This window comes from Oncorhynchus keta, chromosome 34 (genome assembly GCF_023373465.1).
Source record: "Oncorhynchus keta strain PuntledgeMale-10-30-2019 chromosome 34, Oket_V2, whole genome shotgun sequence".
NCBI classification, from domain to species: domain Eukaryota; kingdom Metazoa; phylum Chordata; class Actinopteri; order Salmoniformes; family Salmonidae; genus Oncorhynchus; species Oncorhynchus keta.
Genome location: NC_068454.1, coordinates 58719310 through 58744830, shown reverse-complemented (window position 1 = coordinate 58744830; position 25521 = coordinate 58719310). Strand labels below are relative to the sequence as shown.

Sequence of the window (25521 nt, the reverse complement as noted above, 5' to 3'; positions counted from 1 at the left end):
ATGCAGACGTGATAGCTGTAGTTGGTGCCACTGTGGTTTGGTATTTCAGGGCATTTCTTAACTTTACTTTGCAGTCTTGGTACTTCTGTCTGCTTTATGTCTCTGAGCCTCAACTCTAGTCATTCTAATTTCTCCCAGAACAAGAATGCTGTATGATGTCTGGCACTGCAAGTCCCTATACCCCATGGTTCTGACTGTTCTGTGTCCTGTGTGTTTTGCAGGTGGTTTGAGGGGAGCCTCCATCGTGGATTCTCTGGACACGCTGTATATAATGGGATTAATGGACGAATACAATGACGCAAAGGAGTGGGTGGAGACCAGCCTGGACCTGAACTCGGTAAGATCAAACTCACTCATTGGATATTATCTCTGCCATTCAAGTTGGGGGACCAGTCGTCTACCACAAACACTCTCAGTAGGGGTCTTAGTGCTTCGAATGATTTTAGGCCATCTATTTTCCCCTGATTGACCAGGTTTTCAATCCCTCGATTTTATTGGATAGTTACTCTGCCATTTATGTTGGAGTACCAATCAACTACCCCAACACTAGAAATAGGCTGTCTGACTTGGCCCGTGTTAGGTTGACATACACTTAATAATGTTCTCACCAGTCGTCTTACTGCCAGGTTGATTTTAAGTCGATTGTCCCCCGGCGGACCCAAAGTCCTGTCCAGGGAGTGGGACAGTTTGCCAGAGTTATAAAGGACATTTCAGATGGAATAAAGGATGTCTTGTGTGGCCAACCCTGAACAACTGTTCCATTCTAATCACACTTTCTTACTGTGCCATAGGATTATTTTAACTCTCCCAGAACTCTGTGTGCTGTGGGATTGGATGAAAAGAGGGACAGACTAAGAGAGAATGTATGTGAAAGCATAGAGGGAGAGAGAGAGGAGCAAGAGAGAGGAGGTCATGGCCTCCCCATTGTGTAATTCCATGATAATAGACTTCTTCTCTGGGTCGGGAACAGAGAGGTCTGCCAGTTTGGACATTATGTGGAAAGTGAGTGAGTGAGAGTGATGGTGCCAGCCAGCAAGGTAAGCGCCGCCAGGCTTTGTGTGCCCTGTTGCTAACGGACTAGTTTATAGGCCCTCTGTTCCACTCTGTTTCCACACTTTGTGTAAGTCCCCCATTGGGATAGTTAATTTTGTCCAAAGGCTATTTGGTTTAGTCACTAATCAAATATCGCCTCTCTGACATCTGCTGGCTAAGAGATGTCTTTAATGTGTTACGGTGGTACATTGTCTGAGGTCAGCATTTTCTATTGTTTTCTATTATTTTCTATTGTTCATTGATCTGGCTATTCCCTATAGCACTTCGGCTTTGTCCCTCTTTGGGAATTATACTGAAATCTACTCGAACCTCCTGAGTGTTTGATGTGCTCTTAATAGTTGCTGTGAATTTAGATGAGCTAGGCTTAGATGAGCTAGGCTTAGATGAGCTAGGCTTAGATGAGCTAGGCTTAGATGAGCTAGGCTTAGATAGATGTTGACATGCAAAAGATGGTACACATGCATTATCATGTGTACAATATTTGTACAGAACATTGACACAATTTTAGACACACAAAGCAAGCCATATCTCGCTCCTTTCTCACTCTCCCTTTATTCCTCTGTTGTTCTTTCTTCTCCCTCCCTCTCCCTCTCACTCACACACGTGCTCAGACACCCAGCTTTTCAGTCTCTCCCTCGGAGCAGTTGGGCAGTATGAAGATGAGTAGCTCCTGGTCTTGGCAGAGAAAGCCAGGGCAAGAGACACTCAGTAATGGCAGCCCATGACAAACAGCAACCTCGTCAGCATCATGAAGACACCCAGGGAGGATTTACACTCCCGGCCACACTTTGTCACTGGGCTAGCGAGGTCAATCTGTCACCATTCACTTCTCCAACTCCTCTGATCAGTTGTCCCTGAGGGTCTCCTCGTCTGAGTGGACGGATATCTGTCCTGTGATGGACGCCAGGCCACTTTAGGTCAAAGTCACCATACTTTGGGAACTGGGTCAGGGATCTAATTGACATATAGGGATTGAGGTTTTGGCTGGAGACCCAAATTTGCCAATGACAATTGAGTAATATTGTATTGCAGCTGGCTTCTTGGGCAGGCTTCACTTGCAAAATAGGCTCTGTCTCAGTTGTGGTAGTAAAGAAAGTCATTACAGCCATATTGACTGATAAAACATGTACCAATTGAAGAGAATAAGCCATTTTAATTAGGCGACCAGTTCAGGAGTTGGGTGTAATAAATTATCACTCAGAACATGACATCATATCCAGTCTAATAATGTTAAACGTACAGTAACATATACCAGTGTTTACAATAGAAAAAAATTATTAGGAATTATTAATCAGCAATTACCATGTGAATAGCTTCACAACCGTAAAGTTTTTTAAGGTGTACAGTTCAATAAAATGTCAAATGAATTTCAGAATTAATTAACAACAATAATTAACATATTGAAAAATAACTCATTAACCTGTTTATTTATTTTGTGTGTGTGTGTGTGTGTGTGTGGCCTATAAGGGGGGTTCTTTAGTTTGATACGTTTATTGAAGTCTGGGGTGATGGTTGAGAGGGCAACTCGGAGGTCCGGCTGGCTGTCCAGTTTGTTTCTGCTTTGAGTTTGTTTTCAGCACGGCCATAGCAGACAAGCCACTTTCACACAGATAGGTAGTGCTGAACGGCAGCATGATTCTGGTTGCATGACAGGCGAGAGCAGGATATTCTCCCACTACGCTGCACCAGAACTGTGGCAGTGTCATTTCCGGGAAGCGCATGCTCAGTCCGTGATCAAATGACAGCTCCACCAGCTGATCCTCTTCGTTGCTTGGCAACGCCTCCCATCTCCACTTAAAAGGGGTCCCGTATCCAGTCGTCTTGTCTCCTGTTCTCCTCCGGGAAGTCGTCACAAAACTTTCCCTGCAGCTTGACAAGATGCTGTCTAATGTTTTTTTTTCAGTGTGTCGCCGTGCGCTTTGTTGATCAGATTATGAATCTCTAAATCAGCATTAGGAAACATGTCAATACTCACATTAGAAACATGATTTGCCCAAATGGTAAGCTTCATCTTGAAGACATCCATTACATCCCTCTGTAGAAATTGATTGTGCCCCCTCCATTGCATTGACACATTGAGAGAATTCAGATGATCAAAAATATCCACCAGGTAGGCAACCTGTGTGAGCCATTCCTCACAATCTAAACGTTTGGCCAGAGGTGACTTCTTTTCCAAAGGAAACGCAGCAATCTCCGCTCGGAGCTCATAAAAGCGACCCAACATTTACCCCTGGAAAGCCAGCAGACCTCTGCACGATAAAGCACCTGCTGGTACTCGCTCCTCATATCCCCACAGAAAGCCTGGAAACACCTGCTGGTACTCGCTCCTCATATCCCTACAGAAGGCCTGGAAACACCTGCTGGTACTCGCTCCTCATATCCCTACAGAAGGCCTGGAAACACCTGCTGGTACTCGCTCCTCATATCCCTACAGATGGCCTGGAAACACCTGCTGGTACTCGCTCCTCATATTCCTACAGAAGGCCTGGAAACACCTGCTGGTACTCGCTCCTCATATCCCTACAGAAGGCCTGGAAACACCTGCTGGTACTCGCTCCTCATATCCCTACAGAAGGCCTGGAAACACCTGCTGGTACTCGCTCCTCATATCCCTACAGAAGGCCTGGAAACACCTGCTGGTACTCGCTCCTCATATCCCTACAGAAGGCCTGGAAACACCTGCTGGTACTCGCTCCTCATATCCCCACAGAAAGCCTGGAAACACCTGCTTTTCGTGGAACTCTTTTTGATATAGTTGACACACTTGATTACATCCTGAAGAGTGGCTTGGAGCTCAGGCACCATGTCCTTCGCTGCCAATGCCTCCCTGTGTAGGAAGCAGTGGTTCCACGTCGCACTTTGTGCTCTCTCCAGGATCCGCTTTACTACCCCGGAGTGCTTTCCCATCATGGCAGCTGCCCCATCAGCAGCAGTGGTCACACCGACACACCCATCCCAGGCCAGTCCCACGGAGCCCATGTGCATGTCCATTGTGTTAAAGATAGTCCCTGCGGTGGAAGTGGTGGGCAAATCAGCACTAAAAAGGAACTGCTCCTCGAAGTTATTATCCCACACGTGTCTGACATAGACCATTAGAATCGCATGGTGAGCTACATCTGTAGATTCATCAAGCTGCTGTGCGTAATGGCCATTTGCACTGATGTGCTCTGATGTCTGGCACGTTATGTCCTCAGACATGTCCTGGATTCTCCTCATGGTGTCATTGGATAGGGGTGTGGTTTTAAGTTTGTTGGCGGCTGACTTTCCCAAGATTTCAGTTCACATATCAATCGCAGCAGGGAGTATGAGATCCTCTGCGCTGGTGTGGGATTTTTGCACTTAGCAATGCGCTGGGCCACAAGGTATGATGCGAAGTGCCTTTTCTTCAATGAATCTTGTGAAGCCTCCAGCTTAAAGTCAGCTGCACATTTTAACATTTTGTCCATGATTTTACTCTGACAGCTAGCCTACGTGAGTTAAATGACAGCTAACTATCCACATGTGCTACGCCTGCAAAACTCAACTGCGTAGTTAGTCAATCAAGCTTCCAAGTTATTGGGTGTGTGTGTGTGTGTGTGTGTGTGTGTGTGTGTGTGTGTGTGTGTGTGTGTGTGTGTGTGTGTGTGTGTGTGTGTGTGTGTGTGTGTGTGTGTGTGTGTGTGTGTGTGTGTGTGTGTGTGGAAATCTGTCATTTCATTGGATCAGTGGGGGTAAAGTCAGCAACAATAAGCGATGCGACGGTATCCATTCAAAATAAAAAGTTTCAGTGTGGCGCTTACCTTTCAATATACTGTTTTAATTATTAGTATTTTTGTTTTATTCAATATATATTTTTCAATTCTTGCACAAGTCCCACTTATATCCAGCAACTTCGCACACAGCCGTAGAAGAGGAGTGGAACAACATTCCACAGGTCACAATCAACAGCCTGATCAACTCTATTATGTTGTGCTGCATGAGGCAAATTGGTGCTCACTCCAGATACTGACTGGTTTTCTGATCCACGCCCCTACCTTTTTTTTTAAAGGTATCTGTGACCAACAGATGCATATCTGTATTCCCAGTCATGTGAAATCCATAGATTAGAGCATACAGATTTCTTCATAAGAACTGTAACTCTGTAAAATCTTTTAAATTGCTGCATGTCGCTTTTGTATTTTTGTTCAGTGTATATGTTTTCAGATTGATCCACTAAAGAGCTTTGTGAGTGATCAGAAGCCATGTTGATTTTCTCCACAAAGTCGAGTGGAGAATAGAAGGCTACACTTAATGCTGTGGGAAATAGAGATGTATGAGAGCAGACTCAAAGTCAAGTGTATTTATCTTTGTGCTGCTGAGTGAATTAATTAAGTCAGTAGAATGTCTCTCTCCTCTGCTGCCGAAACTAAAACAAACTCCCCAAAATCCTGCTGCAAATCCTGACGAGTTCCTATGGAGACGGAATACTCTGATCATACACTTTCCTCCAGTGACTCATCCAATTACAAAGACGAGAGCAACTTCAGAATGCCTCCCATCTAATGTTAACTTTGCAAAATTCCACAGGCTGTTTATCCGTTTCAAGCCCGATGTAATAGTTGGAGATGTCAGTGTTGATTAGTGTTTTGGGGTTTGGTGGTCTCTAGCTGCCCGAGATAGGGATTTCGATCCTTCCTTTATAGCCCCATATTAGTTTTCAAGGGGTGTTTTTCTTCAGGTTTCGAGTCCCTTGGTTAGTCTAGCGAATGCTGTGGGTAAAAAGAGGGGATAAATTGTTTTTTCCTCTTGCAGGTCTCCAGTCTCAGTCTCTCATCAGGGTGGCTAATAGAAAGTGATTAATGAACTCTTACCGGTTGGCTTTTATCCCCTAGTGACAGATCTATCCCCAATTACCCCTCCTTCGAGGCTCTCGCCTTCAATTCTCCCCTATTGCCTTTCTCAGCTCGCCGTTCCTCCATCGTAGTCATTCTAACATCTCTCGGATTCCGTCTCTCAGAGGAAAAGTCTCAGTGAGGTTTGTGATTGTGTTTCAAAGAGAACAGGCCACTGTGATCTATCCAGACAGAGCAGCTGTCTCTTGTGGCTTCAGCGCATCGTTTTTTTCTTCAGCGCATCGTTCTCTCTTAGATATTCTGAGGGCAAACTGGGTAACTGTGCAAGTGATCACAGACAAGCTATATCCTTATCCTCTTTGTGACATTTCAGTATGCGTATTCCTTCGTACATCAATGGAATAGGCCTGTAATCTACACTAATATTTCTAGGCCAATGACAGGTGAGTCTCTCCCTCAAGGTCTACATAAAATAGGAAAGGTTCACTACCACCTACAACCGAACCATTATTAGCACGGTATTTAAAGTCGCACTAGAAAACACCAGTGCTCTTAACAAAGACCATCAAGTGACTGGATAATTAGCACATCCAGGCCCTGCAATTCCAGCAAGATGTCTGAATTGAGACTTCAGTGTTAAAGAGTCTCTCATGGGTGTCGTTTTGGAGAGGGCTGAGGGGAAGGAGCTTTGTTTATCTCTTGTGTAGCGTGTCGCGTTTCCCTGCCTGGAAGGAGCGCAGATGCATGCATATCAAAGCAAAGTGTATGTAAACAGGCCAGAAGCACAGGGGCAAAACTGAGAGGCAAGAGAGGGGAGCCTTGCAATGTTCCCGCAGGCTGTTGTTACACTGAAAGGTCAAGAGAGTGATGTGTGATGTGAGAGAACACTTAATGTGCTCCCTGATTTGGCCAAGAGATTCATGTGTAACGGGACCAGGCAAAGCACTTCAGGGACCCATCCTGCTTGGTTGTTTGCACCAAACACACCAAGTTAGATGTGTTACTGTGTTTTTGCTCATGGTTCTTCTACAGTACCAGTGCCATTTTGGACACACTTACTCATTCAAGGGTTCTTCTTTATTTTTACTATTTTCTACATTGTAGAATAATAGTGAAAACATCAACACTATAAAATAACACATATGGAATCATGTAGTAATCAAAAAAGTGTCAAAATAGCCACCCTTTGCATTGATGACAGCTTTGCATACTCTTGGCATTCTCTCAACCAGCTTCACCTGTAATGCGTTTCCAGCAGTCTTGAAGGAGTTCCCACATAGGCTGAGCACTTGTTGGCTGCTATTCCTTCACTTTGTGGTCCAACTCATCTCAAACCATCTCAATTTGGTTGAGATTGGGTGACTGTGGAGGCCAGGTCATGTGATGCAGTACTCCATCACTCTCCTTGGTCAAATAGCCCTTACACAGCCTGGAGGTGTGTTGGGTCATTGTCCTGTTGAAAAACAAATGATAGTCCCACTATGCGCAATCCAGATGGGATGTCGTATCACTGCAGAATGCTGTGATAGCAATGCTGATTAAGTGTGCCTTGAATTCTAAATAGATCACTGACAGTGTCACCAGCAAAGCACCACCAAGCCATCACACCTCCTCCTCCATGCTTCACAGTGGAAACTACAGTACACATGTGGAGATCATCCATTCACATATTCTGTTGGAACCAAAAATCTCATATTTGGACTCATCAGAACAAAGGACAGATTTCCACCAGTCTAATGTCCATTGCTCGTGTTTCTTGGCCAAAGAAAGTATTTTCTTATTATTGGTGCTTCAGTATGAGATGACTCAGTTTACCAGTGCACAATGGTTTCTTTGCAGCAATTTGACCATGAAGGCCTGATTCACGGAGTCTTCTCTGAACAGTTAATGTTGAGATGTGTCTGTTTCTTGAACTCTGTGAAGAATTTATTTGGGCTGCAATTTCTGAGGCTGGTAACTCTAATTTTTTTATTTCACCTTTATTTAACCAGGTAGGCTAGTTGAGAACAAGTTCTCATTTGCAACTGCGACCTGGCCAAGATAAAGCATAGCAGTGTGAACAGACAACACAGAGTTAGTTACACATGGAGTAAACAATTAGCAAGTCAATAACACAGTAGAAAAAATGGGCAGTCTATATACAATGTGTGCAAAAGGCATGAGGAGGTAGGCGAATAATACAATTTTGCAGATTAACACTGGATTGATAAATGATCAGATGGTCATGTACAGGTAGAGATATTGGTGTGCAAAAGAGCAGAAAAGTAAATAAATAAAAACAGTATAAAAACAGTATGGGAATGAGGTAGGTGAAAATGGGTGAGCTATTTACCTATAGACTATGTACAGCTGCAGCGATCGGTTAGCTGCTCGGATAGCTGATGTTTGAAGTTGGTGAGGGAGATAAAAGTCTCCAACTTCAGCGATTTTTGCAATTCGTTCCAGTCACAGGCAGCAGAGTACTGGAACGAAAGGCGGCCAAATGAGGTGTTGGCTTTAGGGATGATCAGTGAGATACACCTGCTGGAGCGCGTGCTACGGATGGGTGTTGCCATCGTGACCAGTGAACTGAGATAAGGCGGAGCTTTACCTAGCATGGACTTGTAGATGACCTGGAGCCAGTGGGTCTGGCGACGAATATGTAGTGAGGGCCAGCCGACTAGAGCATACAAGTCGCAGTGGTGGGTGGTATAAGGTGCTTTAGTGACAAAACGGATGGCACTGTGATAGACTGCATCCAGTTTGCTGAGTAGAGTGTTGGAAGCCATTTTGTAGATGACATCGCCGAAGTCGAGGATCGGTAGGATAGTCAGTTTTACTAGGGTAAGCTTGGCAGCGTGAGTGAAGGAGGCTTTGTTGCGGAATAGAAAGCCGACTCTTGATTTGATTTTTGATTGGAGATGTTTGATGTGAGTCTGGAAGGAGAGTTTGCAGTCTAGCCAGACACCTAGGTACTTATAGATGTCCACATATTCAAGGTCGGAACCATCCAGGGTGGTGATGCTAGTCGGGCATGCGGGTGCAGGCAGCGATCGGTTGAAAAGCATGCATTTGGTTTTACTCGCGTTTAAGAGCAGTTGGAGGCCACGGAAGGAGTGCTGTATGGCATTGAAGCTCGTTTGGAGGTTTGATAGCACAGTGTCCAATGACGAATAATGAACTTATCCTCTGCAGCAGAGGTAACTCTGGGTATTCCATTCCTGTGGCGGTCCTCATGAGAGCCAGTTTCATCATAACGCTTGGTAGTTTTTGCGACTGTACTTACAGAAAATTTTAAAGTTCTTGAAATTTTCCGTATTGACTGACCTTCATGTCTTAAAGTAATGATGCACTGTCGTTTCTCTTTGCTTATTTGAGCTGTTCTTGCCATAATATGGACTTGGTCTTTTACCAAATAGGGCTATCTTCTGTATCCAACCCTACCTTGTCACAACATAACTGATTGGCTCAAAGGCATTAAGAAGGAAAGAAATTCCACAAATTAACTTTTAACACAGCACACCTGTTATTCGTGCATTCTAGGTAACTACCTCATGAAGCTGGTTGAGAGAATGCCAATAGTGTGCAAAGCTGTCATCAAGGCAACGGTTGGCTACTTTGAAGAATCTCAAGTATATTTTGATTTGTTTAACACTTTGTTGGTTACTACATGATTCCATGTGTGTTATTTCATAGTTTTGATGTCTTCACTATTATTCTACAATGTAGAAAATAGTTTAAAAATAAAGAAACCATTGAATGAGTAGGTGTGTCCAAACGTTTGACTGGTACTGTACATGTGTCTCTATTAAGACGGAAAGAGGATATCTATTATGAATTGAAACCCACAGTGCACCCTTCTTACTTGCGCTATATCCTACGGTAGATCCGTAATGTCCTCAGAGGTCAGCTTGCGGTCAAGAGAGGGTTAATCAAATCCAGTCACGCAGAAAAGATGGAAAGAACAAGTTATCTGACCAGAAAAGCAGACATTCATGTCTTCAAATTTAGTTGACAAATAGTTTGACTTTTGTTAGCAAATGCAGATGATGGAAGAAGAGTATATCTGTTCTAATCGCCCTCAGAGGAATATTGGTACCTCAGGCCAAAACTGTGCTGTAAAGTTGTATAATTGGCCTGAAACTTTAATCTGACAGTAGAGTGACCGTCAGCTGAGAGAGCAGCGATTCACTTTCTCAGTCCCCCAGAGATTGACCTGATTGATCACATACTGATTGATATATTGTCGTGGCCTTATTGAACCCCTATTCACAAAAAAACAAAACGATGCCTTAATTGTGAGAGAATGACACGTTACTTCAATTAGAATTGCTTCGGTATGAGATGACTCAGTTTACCAGTGCACATTTGCATAATGCCTTTCTGGCAATCAGTAAGTGCCTAGATATGATAAACAGCTCATATGCAGATTCAATAATGTGTTGCTTATAAAGAAAGATGTGATCATGGTATGCTTTGGTAAACATTTTTTTGCTTTTTATTCTAAACAATGCTGGGTTATAAATCAAAATGTTTCGCATACTGTACCCTACACTTACTCTGCCAGAACATGAATTGTTGCTCCAAAGACAAGTAGGTTGTATTCGTTCATCTGCGACTACCGGCTGTTCTAAACTGGAAGACCACCCTTGGGTACAAACTTGTTTTTCCTTCCTTGTTTATCAGTTGGTTTAAGTAGGTTGGCGTTTACTATCTGATTTCTGGAAGCTCACTGTGCAAACTTAGTAGACCTTGCAGCTGTCTAGGCCCAAGGAGCAGATCTGGATCAGGCTCTTGTTGTTTACCTCAGTAGGCCTGTTGGCTGACCTGATCTGGCCTCATGTCCACAGTAAACGTGGCTCCACAGGGCTCCAGTCATTAGGGCTGCTGAAACCAGAGGGCATGTATCATATGAGGGGCTGCTTGACTGAAGATGCCATGCCCCAGCCATGAGGTCAAGACATCCTGCTGACATCCTATCTCTGCTGGAGGAGAACAATGTGTGGGTGGTTTATTACAGATACTATATACTGTTATTTACTGTAACACCAGTGACGTTTGAATTCCGTCTCTAGCCTTAGCTCTTGACGTGGGTCGGCAGAGATTGGCACTGGCTCAATGCCATTAGGTTGATGATCAGAGATGAATTGTGATGGATGGCAAACAATGTTTTCCTTGTATGCTCTGCACAGATGTGTTTATAGGATTTGCAGATGAACATCAGATTAGAGAATGATAAGACAGAATGGTATTTTGGCCTTTCAGCCAGTATAGTGACAGCGCTCAGGAATCCATTTAGAGATTTGGATGAAAACATTGATCTGATGTACCGTTGGCACACACACAGGAACAAGGACGTGTGTCATGCCGTGTGTAGGTGGCAGGGAAGTCAGGCGCAGGGGAATCAAACTGGGTAGAAATGATGTAGTTTAATAACGTAAAACAAAAACTCCAAAACCAAAGTACATAATAAAATAAATGTGGGTACAAGAACCCGTCGCACACCAATCCATAAATCATGAGCATAACAATAAGCAATCTCTGACAAGGACATGAGGGGAAACAGAGGGTTAAATACACAACATGGAATGAATGGGATTGGAACCAGGTGAGTAGGAAGACAAGACAAAAACCAATGGAAAATGGATCAATGATGGCTAGAAGACCGGTGACGTCGACCGCCGAGCACCGCCCGAACAAGGAGAGGTATCGACTTCAGCAGAAGTCGTGACAACGTGGAGGAAAAATGGACTGAACAAGGAGGGAGAGATGGAATGAGAGACAAAGGAGGAGGGTCCCATGAGTTAAATAAAGGTTAAATAAAAATAAATAAATGAGACCTGAATTATGAGAGCATTCTCCTTGCCTGTGAACTCCTGGAGACACATGTCTGCTGTCGTGTTCTTGTTTGTGTGTGTATTTGTGTCTGAGGGCCTTTGCGTGTACACTCAAAGAGAACAGCTTTGAGGTGCATTCACCAAACCTTTTTTTCTCAATAACGCCCCCCTCTTCAATGCCTTCTACTCCCCAGACAATGGGAGAGATGGGGGGATTGTGAGTGATAGTGTCACACCCTGACCATAGTTTGCTTTGTATGTTCTATGTTTTGTTTGGTCAGGGTGTGATCTGAGTGGGCATTCTGTGTGTTGTGTGTCTAGTTTGTCTGTTTCTGTGTTTGGCCTGATATGGTTCTCAATCAGAGGCAGGTGTTAGTCATTGTCTCTGATTGGAAACCATATTTAGGTAGCCTGTTTGGTGTTGGGGTTTGTGGGTGATTGTTCCTGTCTCTGTGTTTGCACCAGATAGGGCTGTTTTGTTTTTTTCTACATTTCTTGGTTTTGTTAGTCTATTCATGTATAGTTTCTTTATTGAAGAACCATGAATAATAACCACGCTGCGTTTTGGTCCGCCTCTCCTTCGACACAAGAAAACCGTTACAGATAGAGGAGGACGAGGGGCTGTAATTCAAAGTTATCACCCTAGTGACATTCATTTATTATTAGTCAGTCTCTTATTTTGCCATAATGTATTCAGTGAAGATGTGGTACAAGACAGTGTCATGGGTGTGTATGTGTTAGGGGGAGAGAGATGGATGGATGGATGGATGCATTTTGGATAAGATATGGAATAGCCTATCACTATGGGATAGATTGTTTTCTGTACATTCCCTGATGAGTTCAGAAATCTGAACTTTCATAAAGTATGCAGCCAACCATTTCGCCTGTGTATTTCGAGAATATATTGGCCTATACGACTTTCATGATTTGTGGTGACGCCTTCTATATTGCCCCCTCTTAAAAATGCATCATGAAGAGAATGGAACTCTGGTAGCAGAATAATTGTGTTGCATTGAAATCAAAGTACCTGATCTATCACATCTACTCCACCACTAACAGTCTTATGGCTGGCAGTAAAAATGGCTGGCAGTATTTACATAAAAGATAAAACGCATGTAGACTACACAGGAAGGTCGTGAACTCTTGACCTGTGTTGTTTTGATGACTAAAGAAAAGTTCAAAGTGTCCTCCCACCCGTAACAACCCAAGACCTTTTGGATATGTTGTGTTTTTGTTGTGTCTCAGCTCCAGTTCAAAAAGCTGCCCTCCACTGATGCCTATTAGAATAATGCACTACTAGGAACATAGCCTGCTAATAATAATGGACCACGTACTCTGTTTTGATCTCCGTTAACTCGGTCGGAGAAGCCTCTCTCAGCATTGTTTGTGATAATACAGTAAATGCGCAGATGTGCTTAAATGAAATGACGTTACCTCATGCTTTGATCAGACTCTGTCTTTAAACCAAAATCTATCTCAATGTCAACTAACAAATCAGCTGATCAGTAATGTAGCCTGCTAATCAAATCAAATGTATTTATCAAGCCCTTCTTACATCAGCTGATGTCACAAAGTGCCGTACAGAAACCCAGCCTAAAACCCCAAACGGCAAGCAATGCAGGTGTAGAAGCACGCTGGCTAGGAAAAACTGCATTATGAGAGCGCCAATCTTTGAATGTATGATGATGTCCCCACTGTCACAACATGTAAAGGCCCAACATTACTTGCTGTAAGTGTCCCTTCTAGTAGTGAGAAATTAGCGCGAGCGCTCCTTCCCCAGGTCGTGCTGTTTAGCATGCTCCAGAGGTTAGCAGTCATTAAAGCTCCGGTGTCTAGGACAGCCTAATTATGGACGTGATGCTAATCAAGCCCATAATTACTGTACATTTTCAAAAACAGCCCTGGATTTACATCCTGTTGGTGACAGGAAAGGAAGGAGTTCTGAGGAACTTCTGTTCACAGCAACGGTATTAGCAGAGTTACAGCTTCCAGGTTGTGGACGAAAGAGTACCTGAGTGACACCACCTAATTGGTCCCTTTCATAATCAATCCGTGCTAATTAGTGAAGTTGAGTTAAATCACAGCTCTGTTGGTTTAACACCAACTTTGATTTAGGCGTGATCTACTCCTCTATTTAAATGCTGGCTTATCTGTTCAGCTTCCCACGAAACTCAATCTATTTCCTTGGTTTCCGAGTGCAGATTTTGTCTGGAGTCTGGACGTGCAGTGTGTTGTGTACCCAATGGCTCTGATAGCCCCGGATTAGGATTAAATCATACCATTTAATGTTATATTTGTGCCTGAGCAGTCCATTGCAGGCCTCAATAACAGTCTCATTTGCCCCTCTTGCACACTGAAAGCACAGTGGGATGTGCCAATCAGGCTTATGTCCCAGTCTAATCTTGGCAGAGAGAGTGATCAAAACCAGTGCCATGCTTTGTTGAATGCTCACTAACCGAAAAGCAAGCATCAAACAAAGACAACATTGTACACTGTACACTGAAGCAGAACATTAACAAGGCACAACAGCAATGTACTCCCCCATAGATAATTTGATTCACTAGACTAACTTTTTTCATAACCTCCTTTCAGGCGCGTTGGCACAGCTGTGGGATATATATATATATATATATATAGCACCATTTTTGGATGCCAATCTGGTAGCATTTACAACACACACACAGCCCCTAAATCCACATTGGATTACATGTTCTGTTGTGTAGCTTCATTATTGGTCAACTGCTTTATGAAATAATCAAATTGCCCTCCGGAATGTGCAGTGAGGGGCAAAGAGTCAGACCTGTACATGCCCATATAAGACCATTTCCAAGACTAGGGCTGTTGCAGTGACCGTTTTACACCGGCAGTCATGACCACAGTAAAATCCTATGTGACCGCTAAAGCATGGTAATCTCCTGTTATGCACACTGGGCATGCGTTGGTAGTACCCAAGTCGCTAACGACCATCGGGTCCTAATGGCCTGGTATTCGGGGCTCTATTGTCCCTCTAACCACTTTGACGTAAATGCAATCGAAAATCACATCATCAAAACAGTAACGTGCTCTTAAAACTCACCTCACTGTGATAATCAATTTGAAGAAAGAAGTTCAACAACAGGTTGAAACTGAGTGGAAAAAATGGTCGTTGTGGATGTTGTTTCAAAGCCTAACACAACAAAACGGACAGTGCTTTCTAAGGTGATGATGAATTCAAAACACAATTATGCATATTATAGATTATACATACACATAGGCCTATTATGAGCCCAAACCCAAACGGAATGGAATTATGGAATTAAAATAATGATTTTTCCGTTATACAATATATAGCCTAACCATATTACGCTTGGAAGATAAACGTTTTTAAAAAAACGATATCTTTAGTATATAATTGGTCTACCCTAAATTAAGCAAATCCAGAGTTAGCCTACAAATGTGTATTTGATTTTGAATAGCCAAGTAATAGGGCATTTTTTATATTAATAGGCTGACACATTACCTTTAGCTACAGGATATCTCACCACTGTGCGTTTCCATCTCCTCTCTCCTTCATTCCTTTCTCCAGGTGCAGAGAGGGTGGTTGTCAACAGTTTCATGAAATTTGTTTTGCGGTGGAGCATGTTACTATCAATGTTCCCGAACAGATTTCACTTGGTTTCCCAGATTAAGCACTGGGTAGCTGCAGCAACAGGGTTGGAGAGCTCATGGCATACAGAGTTTGTGCTGATTATCACCTGTCACACCGAGAAATAACCAGAGTAGCCTACCCAACGTGAGTGAAACGAACCGCAGGAAAGTGGCCTCCATTCGCTATTCGAGTGAATACGGGCGACATGTATTTTTTCAAATCTTGCCCTTGTTCCTGCCTATTTGATAATGGGCCATTCTACATCTAAACTAATTCGACATATTAGTAAAGACAATGTTAAATTGAGAATAGTGCGATGGGTGAAAATATGGTCACTTCATGGGAAAACGGTGTGTGCAGCCTGATACGATGTCAAATCGTTAGTAGCCTTATAGTCGCGTCATGCATCCCGTATATCTTTTGACTTCTAAGGCATTTTATGGTTTGTATCATTCACAAGAAAAGTTGCCAAATAACTCTAAATCTAGCATATACCGTAGGTCCTGTTTCAAATAATCACTGTTACGCTCAACATAGCCACTTCAAATGCGTACTCACGTTGGAATGGGGAAAAATATAATTTCAGTTTTATTCAACTAAGTTCAATTCTATTCTTCTTGGTATTAAATCATACAAAAGAATGGCACTGGACTTCTAAGCATATCTTGTCTACTAAATGAACAAGCCTACAGTCTATGGCATGGCACATAGCCAGCTAACATACAGTAGGCCAACTCATATTCTGTTCTTCTGAAATACATTTTCTTCATATCATGTTTCTTTAGACCTGCCTAAAATAAATCATGGATTTACTGTGAGGGTGTATCTTCAATTGACTTATTAGACTTTTTAAAATGGAGATATTATAAAGGTGTTTATGTTCATTAACGATCAATTACGGTGAAACCCGTAGGCTTTTGCAGGACAATAACCGGCTGACAAAATGCAATGACACAGCCCTATCCCAGACTAATCATTTATTTGAATAGTGCAACTCCTTCCATACAGTATGAATATTACTGGAGGTGGTGGTGCTCTTACAATAGAGAGAGGATCATACGCAGAAAGGTTTTCTTCTGGGTGGCAGTAACAGAGGCAGCTAGAGCTGGCGTGTTAACTCTGACAGCCCTTGTGTTGTCTTCTAATTAGACGCACTGCTGAGCAGAGTCAGGCGAGAGAGGCAGGGAATGAAAAACAACAGGCTCGGCTTTATTCCTTCCTTCCTTCACCTGATTTTAGTTTCCACTCTGCATAGCACTGGAAAAGTGGAGCAATTAAATGTGCACACATTGCTTTTTATTTATTCGCGTGAAAAAGCCTTCTGGGGAGACTTTGGATTTATTCGTTGTTTATTGTTTCACCCATGATAATACTGTATGGGGTGTGATGCTGAGATTTAATCACGTTGTTTTTCAGGTGAAGTGGTTACAGTGGATTTCGCGTCGAGCTTTCCCAAGGCGATCTGCTTTGTTTGCAGCAGAGCCTCAACGTGTGTGGTCTTGGACGTAGATGCAAGAGCTAATAATTCCCTGTGATGCAAATTAACAATGTTATATTGGGAAATAAATGACTGGAAAACATCTGGCAGAACAAATGACAAATTAAGCACAACAATGTATTTTAATTAAATGTTTTTGAAACGCTTATATAATATAAATTCGTTCTCAATATGGACCCAATCAGCATCGAAGCCTCTGGAATAAACCACTCATACTAAATGAACTGTTATGAGACGTTTGAAGAGTGATTTACAAGGCTTGTGTTTGGTAGCATGAGTCAGATCAGTTGAACCGTAGTCACCATTACGGTCCCCTCATTGTACTTTATGGCTGTCCTTGCCAAAGTGAAAACATCACTGGTGACAAATTAAAAGTCTGTCCCTAATCACCACCATCTTAGGTCCATTATAGAACGGCCACTCATCTACGGGTTGGCAAGACGACTCCTCTGGGTCACCATGGCAGAGGATTGGCAGTTTGTCTTACAGAATGTCAGTGGTTAAACTGTCTTGAAAGAGACGTGGCCAACTTCTCAGTCGCACATTAGCCCAGCAGTCATTACCTAATAATGACATCGTACAAGGCTGGAATTTAACAGCTGTGAAGAATGTCAAACTGTAGCACTCATCTCTTGAAAACTTTTTTTTTAAGTACATGAACATGAACTTTAAGTACATGAACTTTACTTTGTGAGTTTCTCATACAGTGTGTACAAATGTATGGTCGGAAAACGATGGAGTCGCTCCGCATCTTTACTCTGGTTCTAGATTGGATGTAATTAACCTCTCCAGCGCCACCCAATTACAGTTTCCTTATCGTGGCTTCTTGTCAACCTTGGGTGACAATGAGTGTCTGTAATTATGGTGACATACCGCCATCTCATTCACGGACACGTGTTAGTCCGTAACACCTCTTAACTTCATTGCCATAACACATGGAGCAGTGCACTGATAAACTCGGCCTGACTTTGGCGAACAGCAAATCGCTCCAGGAGCTATAATAATAGCTTTGACAGAGCACTAATTGCACTCTGAGATGGTATATTCTGACAGCTTAATCTTAACCCAGTTGCACCATCCTGATAGTTGTGTCGAAGCAGACATAACGGGAGATGGAAAAGTAAAGCCTAGCACCGTTTCGCCACTTTCAAATCCTGGAACTCACAACAAAGGGAATTGGAAAGGCCGCAAACGTGATGAGAAAACGCGAAAAAGAGTTAGGAGTGGAAAGTCATCAGTGAACTAGACGGTGTGTATTTTCTAAGGCTGCCAGAGGAGAATCGATAGTCTGCCGCGGTTCTAAACATTAGACATAAGAGTGAGTAAAATGCAGCGAACATTATCGCACGCCTTTGACTCTCTCCCCTGGCTTTATTGAAATGTTCCCTTCTAGAGACTTTATTTAACGTATATAAATTGAGTCTTATAGGGCTGTTGGTGGGAAACAATACTAGTTCTAAGATGGGACAAGCCTACTCTCTAGCTAACTGCTACTGTATAACAGTATGCATAACTCCACTGTTTCAATGGGCAACACGTTGGCCATTCACGTGTATCACTTTTATCACTGTGAAGAGATCTTCACATATGGATTTCTGACGTACTTCTATGGCTCGAGAGCGCAAACATCAAATTCTCGTTCATTATTATTGATCAATTAAAAAAATGTAGGTTTATTCATGATTCATTATTGATGATGTTTTTAACCGCTAAATCATCACACGACTGATTGGTTGGCGTTGCCATGCGACTGTTGATAAGAAATATGAGTTATTTTGACTAATCATTTATGAGATTGGGCTGTGTCCTGAATGGAGCATTCCACCTCTGATGCAGCGTGATCTCTCTCTTACAGAACGGCGAGGCTTCTCTCTTCGAGGTGAATATCCGTTACGTCGGTGGGCTGCTCTCTGCGTACTACCTGACAGGAGAGGAGGTAAGATTCATTAATGTCTATTATACCCCTCGATTTCAGGAAGAACCGGTCTCTTCCTTTATTGAGATTTGGCCCTGCATTTTGAACGATGAAGGAGTTGTGTGGAAAAGTGTTGCAAAGTCATAAAACACTCACACACACACACACACAAACAGAAACAGGAAATCTCATCACATAGTCAGTGTGTAAAACATTTCTCAGCTCACATAACTCCCACATGCCCTTTTCCCGGTATGACCACATTACTGTCACCGACATACAGCGCAAGCACACATCTGCACTGACCCACATGTGACCCTCTGCATTACCAATCTATGACCAATGTACTATGAACAGAGTGGAGGTCAAGCGTGCTATAGAAAATAACATCTGCCCAAGCATGGTACATGACATGATGCTCTAGGCTGTTCAGATGAAGTGGGGACAATCCATGCTGACGCCAAATTAATGGTAAAAAAGTCCAATGACATAGGAGCGCTTGAGTCGGCTTAATGGACATTGATTTGGAGGCTGAGTGAGTCAGGGAGAGAAAGCACAACATTTCTCTACTGCAGAATATTTGTGAAATATGAATATACACTACAGGTCAAACGTTTTAGAACACCTACTCATTCAAGGGTTTTTCTTATTTAAAAAAAACGATTTTCTACATTGTAGAATAATAGTGAAGTCATCAACACTATGAAATAACATATGGAATCATGTAGTAAGCAAAAAAGTGTTAAACAAATCCAAGTGTATTTTATATTTGAGATTCTTCAAATAGCCACTCTTTGCCTTGATGACAGCTTTGCACACTCTTGGCATTCTCTCAACCAGCTTCTTGAGGTAGTTACCTGGAATGCATTTCAATAAACCGGTGTACCTTGTTAAAACTTTGTTTGTGGAATTTCTTCCTTTCTTAATGTGTTTGAGCCAATCATTTGTGTTGTGACAAGGTAGGGGGGTATACAGAAGATAGCCCTATTTGGTAAAAGACCAAGTCCATATTATGGCAAGAACAGCTCAAATAAGCAAAGAGAAACGACAGTGCATCATTACTTTAAGATATGAAGGTCAGTCAATATGGAACATTTCAAGAACTTTGAAGATTTCTTCAAGTGCAGTCGCAAAAAACATCAAGGGCTAAGATGAAACTGGCTCTCATGAGGACCGGCACAGGAATGGAAGACCCAGAGTTACCTCTGCTGCAGAGGATACGTTCATAAGAGTTAACGGCACCTCAGAAATTGCAGCCCAAATAAATGCTTCACAGAGTTCAAGTAACAGACACTTGTCTACATCAACTGTTCAGAGAAGACTGTGTGAATCAGGCCTTCATGGTCGAATTGCTGCAAAGAAACCACTACAAAAGGAATCCAATAAGAAAAAGAGACTTGCTTGGGCCAAGAAACACAGGCAATTGACATTAGACCGGTGGAAATTTGTCCTTTGGTCTGGAGTCCAAATTGGAGATTGTTGGTTGCAACTACCGTGTCTTTGTGAGATACGGTGTATTTCCCAACGTAAAGCATGGAGGAGGAGGTGTTATGGTGTGGAGGTGCTTTGCTGGTGACAATGTATGTGATTTATTTAGAATTCATGGAGCACTTAACCAGCATATCTACCACATCATTCTGCAGCGAGACACCATCCCATTTGGTTTGGGCTTAGTGGGACTATCATTTGTTTTTCAACTGGACAATGACCCAACACACCTCCAGGCTGTGTAAGGGCTATTTGACCAAGAAGTAGAGTGATGGAGTACTGCATCAGAAGATGACCTGGCCTCCACAATCCCCTCAACCAAAATAAGATAGTTTGGGATGAGTCGGACCGCAGAGTAAAGGAAAAGCAGCCAACAAGTGCTCAGCACATGTGGAAACTCCTTCAAGACTGTTGGAAAAACATTTCAGGTGATGCTGGTTGAGAGAATGCCAAGAGTGTGCGAAGCTGTCATCAAGGCAAAAGGTGGCTTTTGAAGAATCTCAAATACATTTTGATTTGTTTAACACTTTTTTGATTACTACATGATTCCATATGTGCTATTTCATAGTTTTGATGTCTTCACTATTATTCTACAATGTAGAAAATAGTACAAATGAAAAGAAACCCTTGAATGAGTAGGTGTTCTAAAACATTTGACCAGTAGTGTATGTGGAAAAGAACAGTGTGTAAAATCAATATTGTCACATTATATCACCATACGGCCCACATAGCACTAAGCTCAGTTTAGATTTTTGATGTGGATACCTGTTGCTTGAGCTTCAATTCATTCACACACAACTGTCATCATTGTTTATACCCATTGCAATTATTAATGGTTATACTTCTTATAGTAAATTGCTCTTTCAAAGAGCATACAGTGGAAATGTTCATATTAATCAGAAGTTGGTAAACAAATTGTATGCCTAGGAAGCTTTCCTCATAACTTCCCTCATTTTTCTCTCTCATGTTTTGGAGTAGAGGATAGAATCTGATTAGACATTGTGAAATGCACTTTAAGTTCTTCTTGCGAAATGCAAATGCAATCAGATGAGTAAAATTGCTATAGGCAGCCCTTACATCCCTTTTCATAGTCTGTCACTCTTAAAGCTGCAATGTGGTTCACACTGGCATTTGTGTTTGTTTTCCGTGACATTTCTCGGTGCTGTAAGTACCAATTAGGACATTAGGACATACTGTACAGGGTAACTGCCAATCAGTGGATGCTCCTCAGAGGAGGAAGGGGAGGACGATCGTCAGTGATTTTCAGATTTTTTTTTTTACAATTAAAAAGTTATCCTCTTTAGATAACTATACTAAATATAATCACATCACCAAATAATTGATTAAAACATACTATTTTGTAATGAAGGTCTACAGTAGCATAGGATAGCACAATGGTGTAGCCAGAGGATGCTAGTGTCCATCCTCCTCTGGGTACAATAACTTCAATACAAAACCTAGGAGGTTCATGGTTCTCACCCCCTTCCATAGACTTACACAGTAATTATGATAACTTCCAGAGGACGTCCTTCAACCTATCAGAGCTCTTGCAGAAGGAATTGTCATGTTGTCCACCCAATCAATCAGAGAATGAATCTAGTACTGAAAGCGTATGATACAGCTAGCTAGCACTGCAGTGCATAAAATGTGGTGAGTAGTTGACTCAAAAAGAGAGAAAGACAATAGTTGAACAGTTTTTAACAAATTAATTTCTTCCAAAATGAAGGAGAATATTTTCAGTTTCACTTACTTAGCTAGCAAATGCAGCTAGCGAGTTTAGCCTACTCAAACACCCTGCTCAAACAGAAGGATGATATGTTAGCTAGCTGGCTATGACTATCCAACACAACACTGGATCTCTTCCAAGTCAAGGTAAGCTTTTGGTATTATTAATTTATTGCCACCGGGGCCCGCCGGTGTAACTGCTTACTGACTGTACACTGTAATGTTACTGCATGATTGTAGCGTGTTTACTAACATATTAGCTATGTTGACTAGGACGTTACTTTAGCTAATATGGTGACAACGATGTAGGCTGCGTGTAGCTGTTATGATATGGTTTGGTTTGGAAAGGTTTTTTCGCCTGGTCACATACAGCTGATGTGTTTTGAATTGACGTCCACAAGTGACAAAGGGAAAAGTTGAGAGTTGGAGAGCCCATAGATGCGAAAAGGATACAACCTGGCTTTTATGAAAGTGAACTGTGTTTACGTGTGATCAGGGGTGTATTCATTCCGCCGATTCTGTTGAAAAAAATATCTTAAACGGAAACAAAATGGGGATAAACATATCTGCATTTTCCCAATAGAAACTCTTGTTTGCAATTGTTGGACTAATGATTACACACTATATCAGCTAGATGCAGGCAAGAGGGAGCAAGGCGGTATTGAATGTGTCACTGTCTGTCCATTTGTCACTGTCTGTCCATTTGTCACTGTCTGTCCATTTGTCACTGTCTGTCACAAAGTTTTCTCTCTGCCTTTTGTGTGTGTACGTTGTAAACCTTTGTTCATAGGCCAGGTTGTAGCAACGTCATGATGGGTATATGTCACGTTCTGACCATAGTTCTGTTATTTTATTCTTTGTTGTAGTATGGTCAGGGAGTCAGTGAGTTGGGGTGGGCAGTCTATGTTTGTTTTTCTATGTTGGTTTTTGTGTTCGGCCTAGTATGGTTCTCAATCAGAGGCAGGTGTCGTTAGTTGTCTCTGATTGAGAATCATACTTAGGTAGCCTGGGTTTCACTGTTGGTTTGTGGGTGTTTGTTTCCGTGTGAGTGTTTTGGCCACACGGTACTATTTCGGTTTTTGTAAATTCACGTTGTTATTTCCTGTTTAGTGTTCTGAGTTTTAATTAAAAATCATCATGAACACTTACCACGCTGCGCTTTGGTCCGATCCTTACTCCTCCTCTGACGAAGAGGAGGAAGTCCCTTACAGTATAAGGACAATTTGAGTATCATGTAATATCCTAAACCTATCGCTGTTACATTGAACTGGGTGAATGGAATATGAATGACAGTCATCTTATATGCTGTCATCTTTTTTATTTTAATTTTACCTAGAGAGGCAGGTCAGTTAAGAACCAATTCTTATATTCAATGACAGCCTAGGAACAGTGGGTTAACAGGGGCAGATCGACAGATTTTTACTTTGTCAAATCGGTGGATTTCGATCTTGCAACCTTTCGGTAACTAGTCCAACGCTCTAACCACCAGGTTACCTGCCCTAATATAAACAAGGCCATGCTCATAAAAATGTTTTTGTCCTCCCTCATCATAAACTGCACTGACCACAACTGCTGCCAATTTAAAGGAAACACCAACATATCGGGTTTTAGGTCACCATGAGCCAGAACAGCTTCTCAGTGCACCTTGGCATAGATTCTACAAGTACCCAGAACTTTATTGGAGGGATGCGACACCGTTCTTCCACAAGAAATTCTATACTTTGGTGTTTTGTTGATGGTGGTGCAAAGCACTGTCTCTCAGGCTCCGTTCCAATCTCTCATAAGTATTCAATTGTGTTGAGACCTGGTGACTGAGACGTCCACTTCATATGGTTTACATCGTTTTCATGCTCATCAAACCATTCAGTGGCCACTCGTGCCCTGTGGATGGGGGCATTGTCATCAAAAGCCATGGTAACCAAAATAATGGGCAAAATTAAGGGCCTGCCCAGCATTTTTTATACATGAGGACACGTATTAACTCAGGAAACACACCTGTGTGTACGTACCTGCGTTCAATTTACTTTGTATCCCTCATTAACTCAAATGTTTCCTTTATTTTGGCAGTTACCACATCATCTATTTGACTGAAGTACAGAAGTGTGTTTTCCCTCTCATTCTTCATTTGAGGTGGTGTAGTGCTACTGGCTTACGGTGTGCCATCCCATTTCACACTGCCCGGCCCACGACAACGGGTCTGCTGGAGCGAGATTTATCGTCTCCGTCTCCTACCACCACCCCTCTTCTCCTGTTTTACCCTCCACACATGATGAGAGAGGCAAATTGAGAAGCCACCTTTTCCTGGAACCATTCTTGAGTTAGCAGGGAACGTAAATCACTTTAGACAGTTAACAGGGTGTGTGTGTGTGTGCGTGTGTGTGTGCGTGTGTGTGTGTGTGTGTGTGTGTGTGTGTGTGTGTGTGTGCGTGTGTGTGTGCGTGTGTGTGTGTGTGTGTGTGTGTGTGTGTGTGTGTGTGTGCCAGGGTTTCCCATGTAGCTCAGTTGGTAGAGCATGGCGCTTGTAACGCCAGGGTAGTGGGTTCGATTCCCGGGACCACCCATACGTAGAATGTATGCACACATGACTGTAAGTCGTTGGATAAAAGCGTCTGCTAAATGGCATATATGATTATGATATGATTATATGAGCTGGTAATAGCCAAAATGAAAAGCCGATAAGTAAAATTGGCGCTTGCATATTTAGCATATTCATTGATTGAAATAAGTCGATGTACTGTAGCACGAGTGATGCTGATACAGCTGTTTGTTGCTACTGGAGTTAAAGACGTGCTTTAATAAACATAATCATTGCACAACAATTCTAAAGGAGATTGTGTGTAAAAAAATATATGAAAAAAAAATAAAAACAATGGCCACGATTAAAAAGAGCTACTATTTTTATTTATCAACTGGTAAGTGAAGTGCGCTTCCCATTCACCATTTAAGTGCATAGGCAGCTAGGCAGGGTTCAGCACGACACACACCACTTTGTAATGAGCTGGAGGCAGTATGCATTTTGAAAACATATACTTCATTGTTTGAAAAGGGAACATTTTACGATATATTATGAGGCATATCTTACCTTGCTTCAAAGTAGCCTAGCCAAAATCCAACTAACCTAAACTAACTCACTTATTTTATAAAGACTTCCATATACTATTGAAACCAGTAGTCGTCGTCTCTCGTGTTTTATTGGTTTTCAAATCAACTTTCTTTTCATTGTACAGCAGCCAAATGCACAATCCTAATCATATTAGCAACCCATGTTAGTTGTTGAATGTTTAGATCCTTCCCTCTTTTTCCTAATGGATATTTTCATCTCTGTCACATGAAACCGCTCACAATGGTGCTTTCCTGCTAATTGCATTATGGAAGGAACATTTGCGCATCGCGGCATTGCTCCACTTATAATTTGAAGAAAAATGTTTCTCAACATTTTATGCTCAATTAACATTCTGATCTGTTGCATGTGCCTTACTGCTTTTTAATAATATAACTCAATCGCTGTTCTCAAAAAAATACTATTCAAGGCAGCGCGTAGTGGCTTAGAGTAGGCCAAGGCTATGTCAGATTGCCTATATTTCTTC

General features: G+C 42.2%; 2 protein-coding genes across 5 annotated transcripts in view; one reads left to right on the top strand and one right to left on the bottom strand.

Annotated features, from left to right (window-relative positions):
* LOC118367365 (mannosyl-oligosaccharide 1,2-alpha-mannosidase IA) overlaps positions 1-25521 on the top strand; it is a 204358-nt gene that overhangs the window by 122514 nt on the left and 56323 nt on the right. For both annotated transcript variants that reach the window (XM_035750748.2, XM_035750749.2), the window contains exons 3-4: positions 222-337; positions 18662-18742. In XM_035750748.2, coding sequence (XP_035606641.1) covers positions 222-337; positions 18662-18742 — 197 coding nt within the window. The remainder of the gene's footprint in view (positions 1-221; positions 338-18661; positions 18743-25521) is intronic.
* Positions 3372-4254, bottom strand: LOC127915149 (protein FAM200A-like). Of its 3 annotated transcripts, none has more exons than XM_052494158.1 (2): positions 3549-4254; positions 3372-3456 (listed from the first exon to the last, which is right to left on the bottom strand). In XM_052494158.1, exon 1 carries the CDS (start codon positions 4249-4251, stop codon positions 3712-3714), a length of 540 nt encoding a protein of 179 aa, XP_052350118.1. In that variant the 5' UTR covers positions 4252-4254; the 3' UTR covers positions 3372-3456; positions 3549-3711. The 3 variants fall into 3 exon arrangements, with proteins under 3 accessions (XP_052350118.1, XP_052350117.1, XP_052350119.1); XM_052494157.1 differs by having other exon boundaries at positions 3379-3502; XM_052494159.1 differs by having other exon boundaries at positions 3379-3502; positions 3595-4254.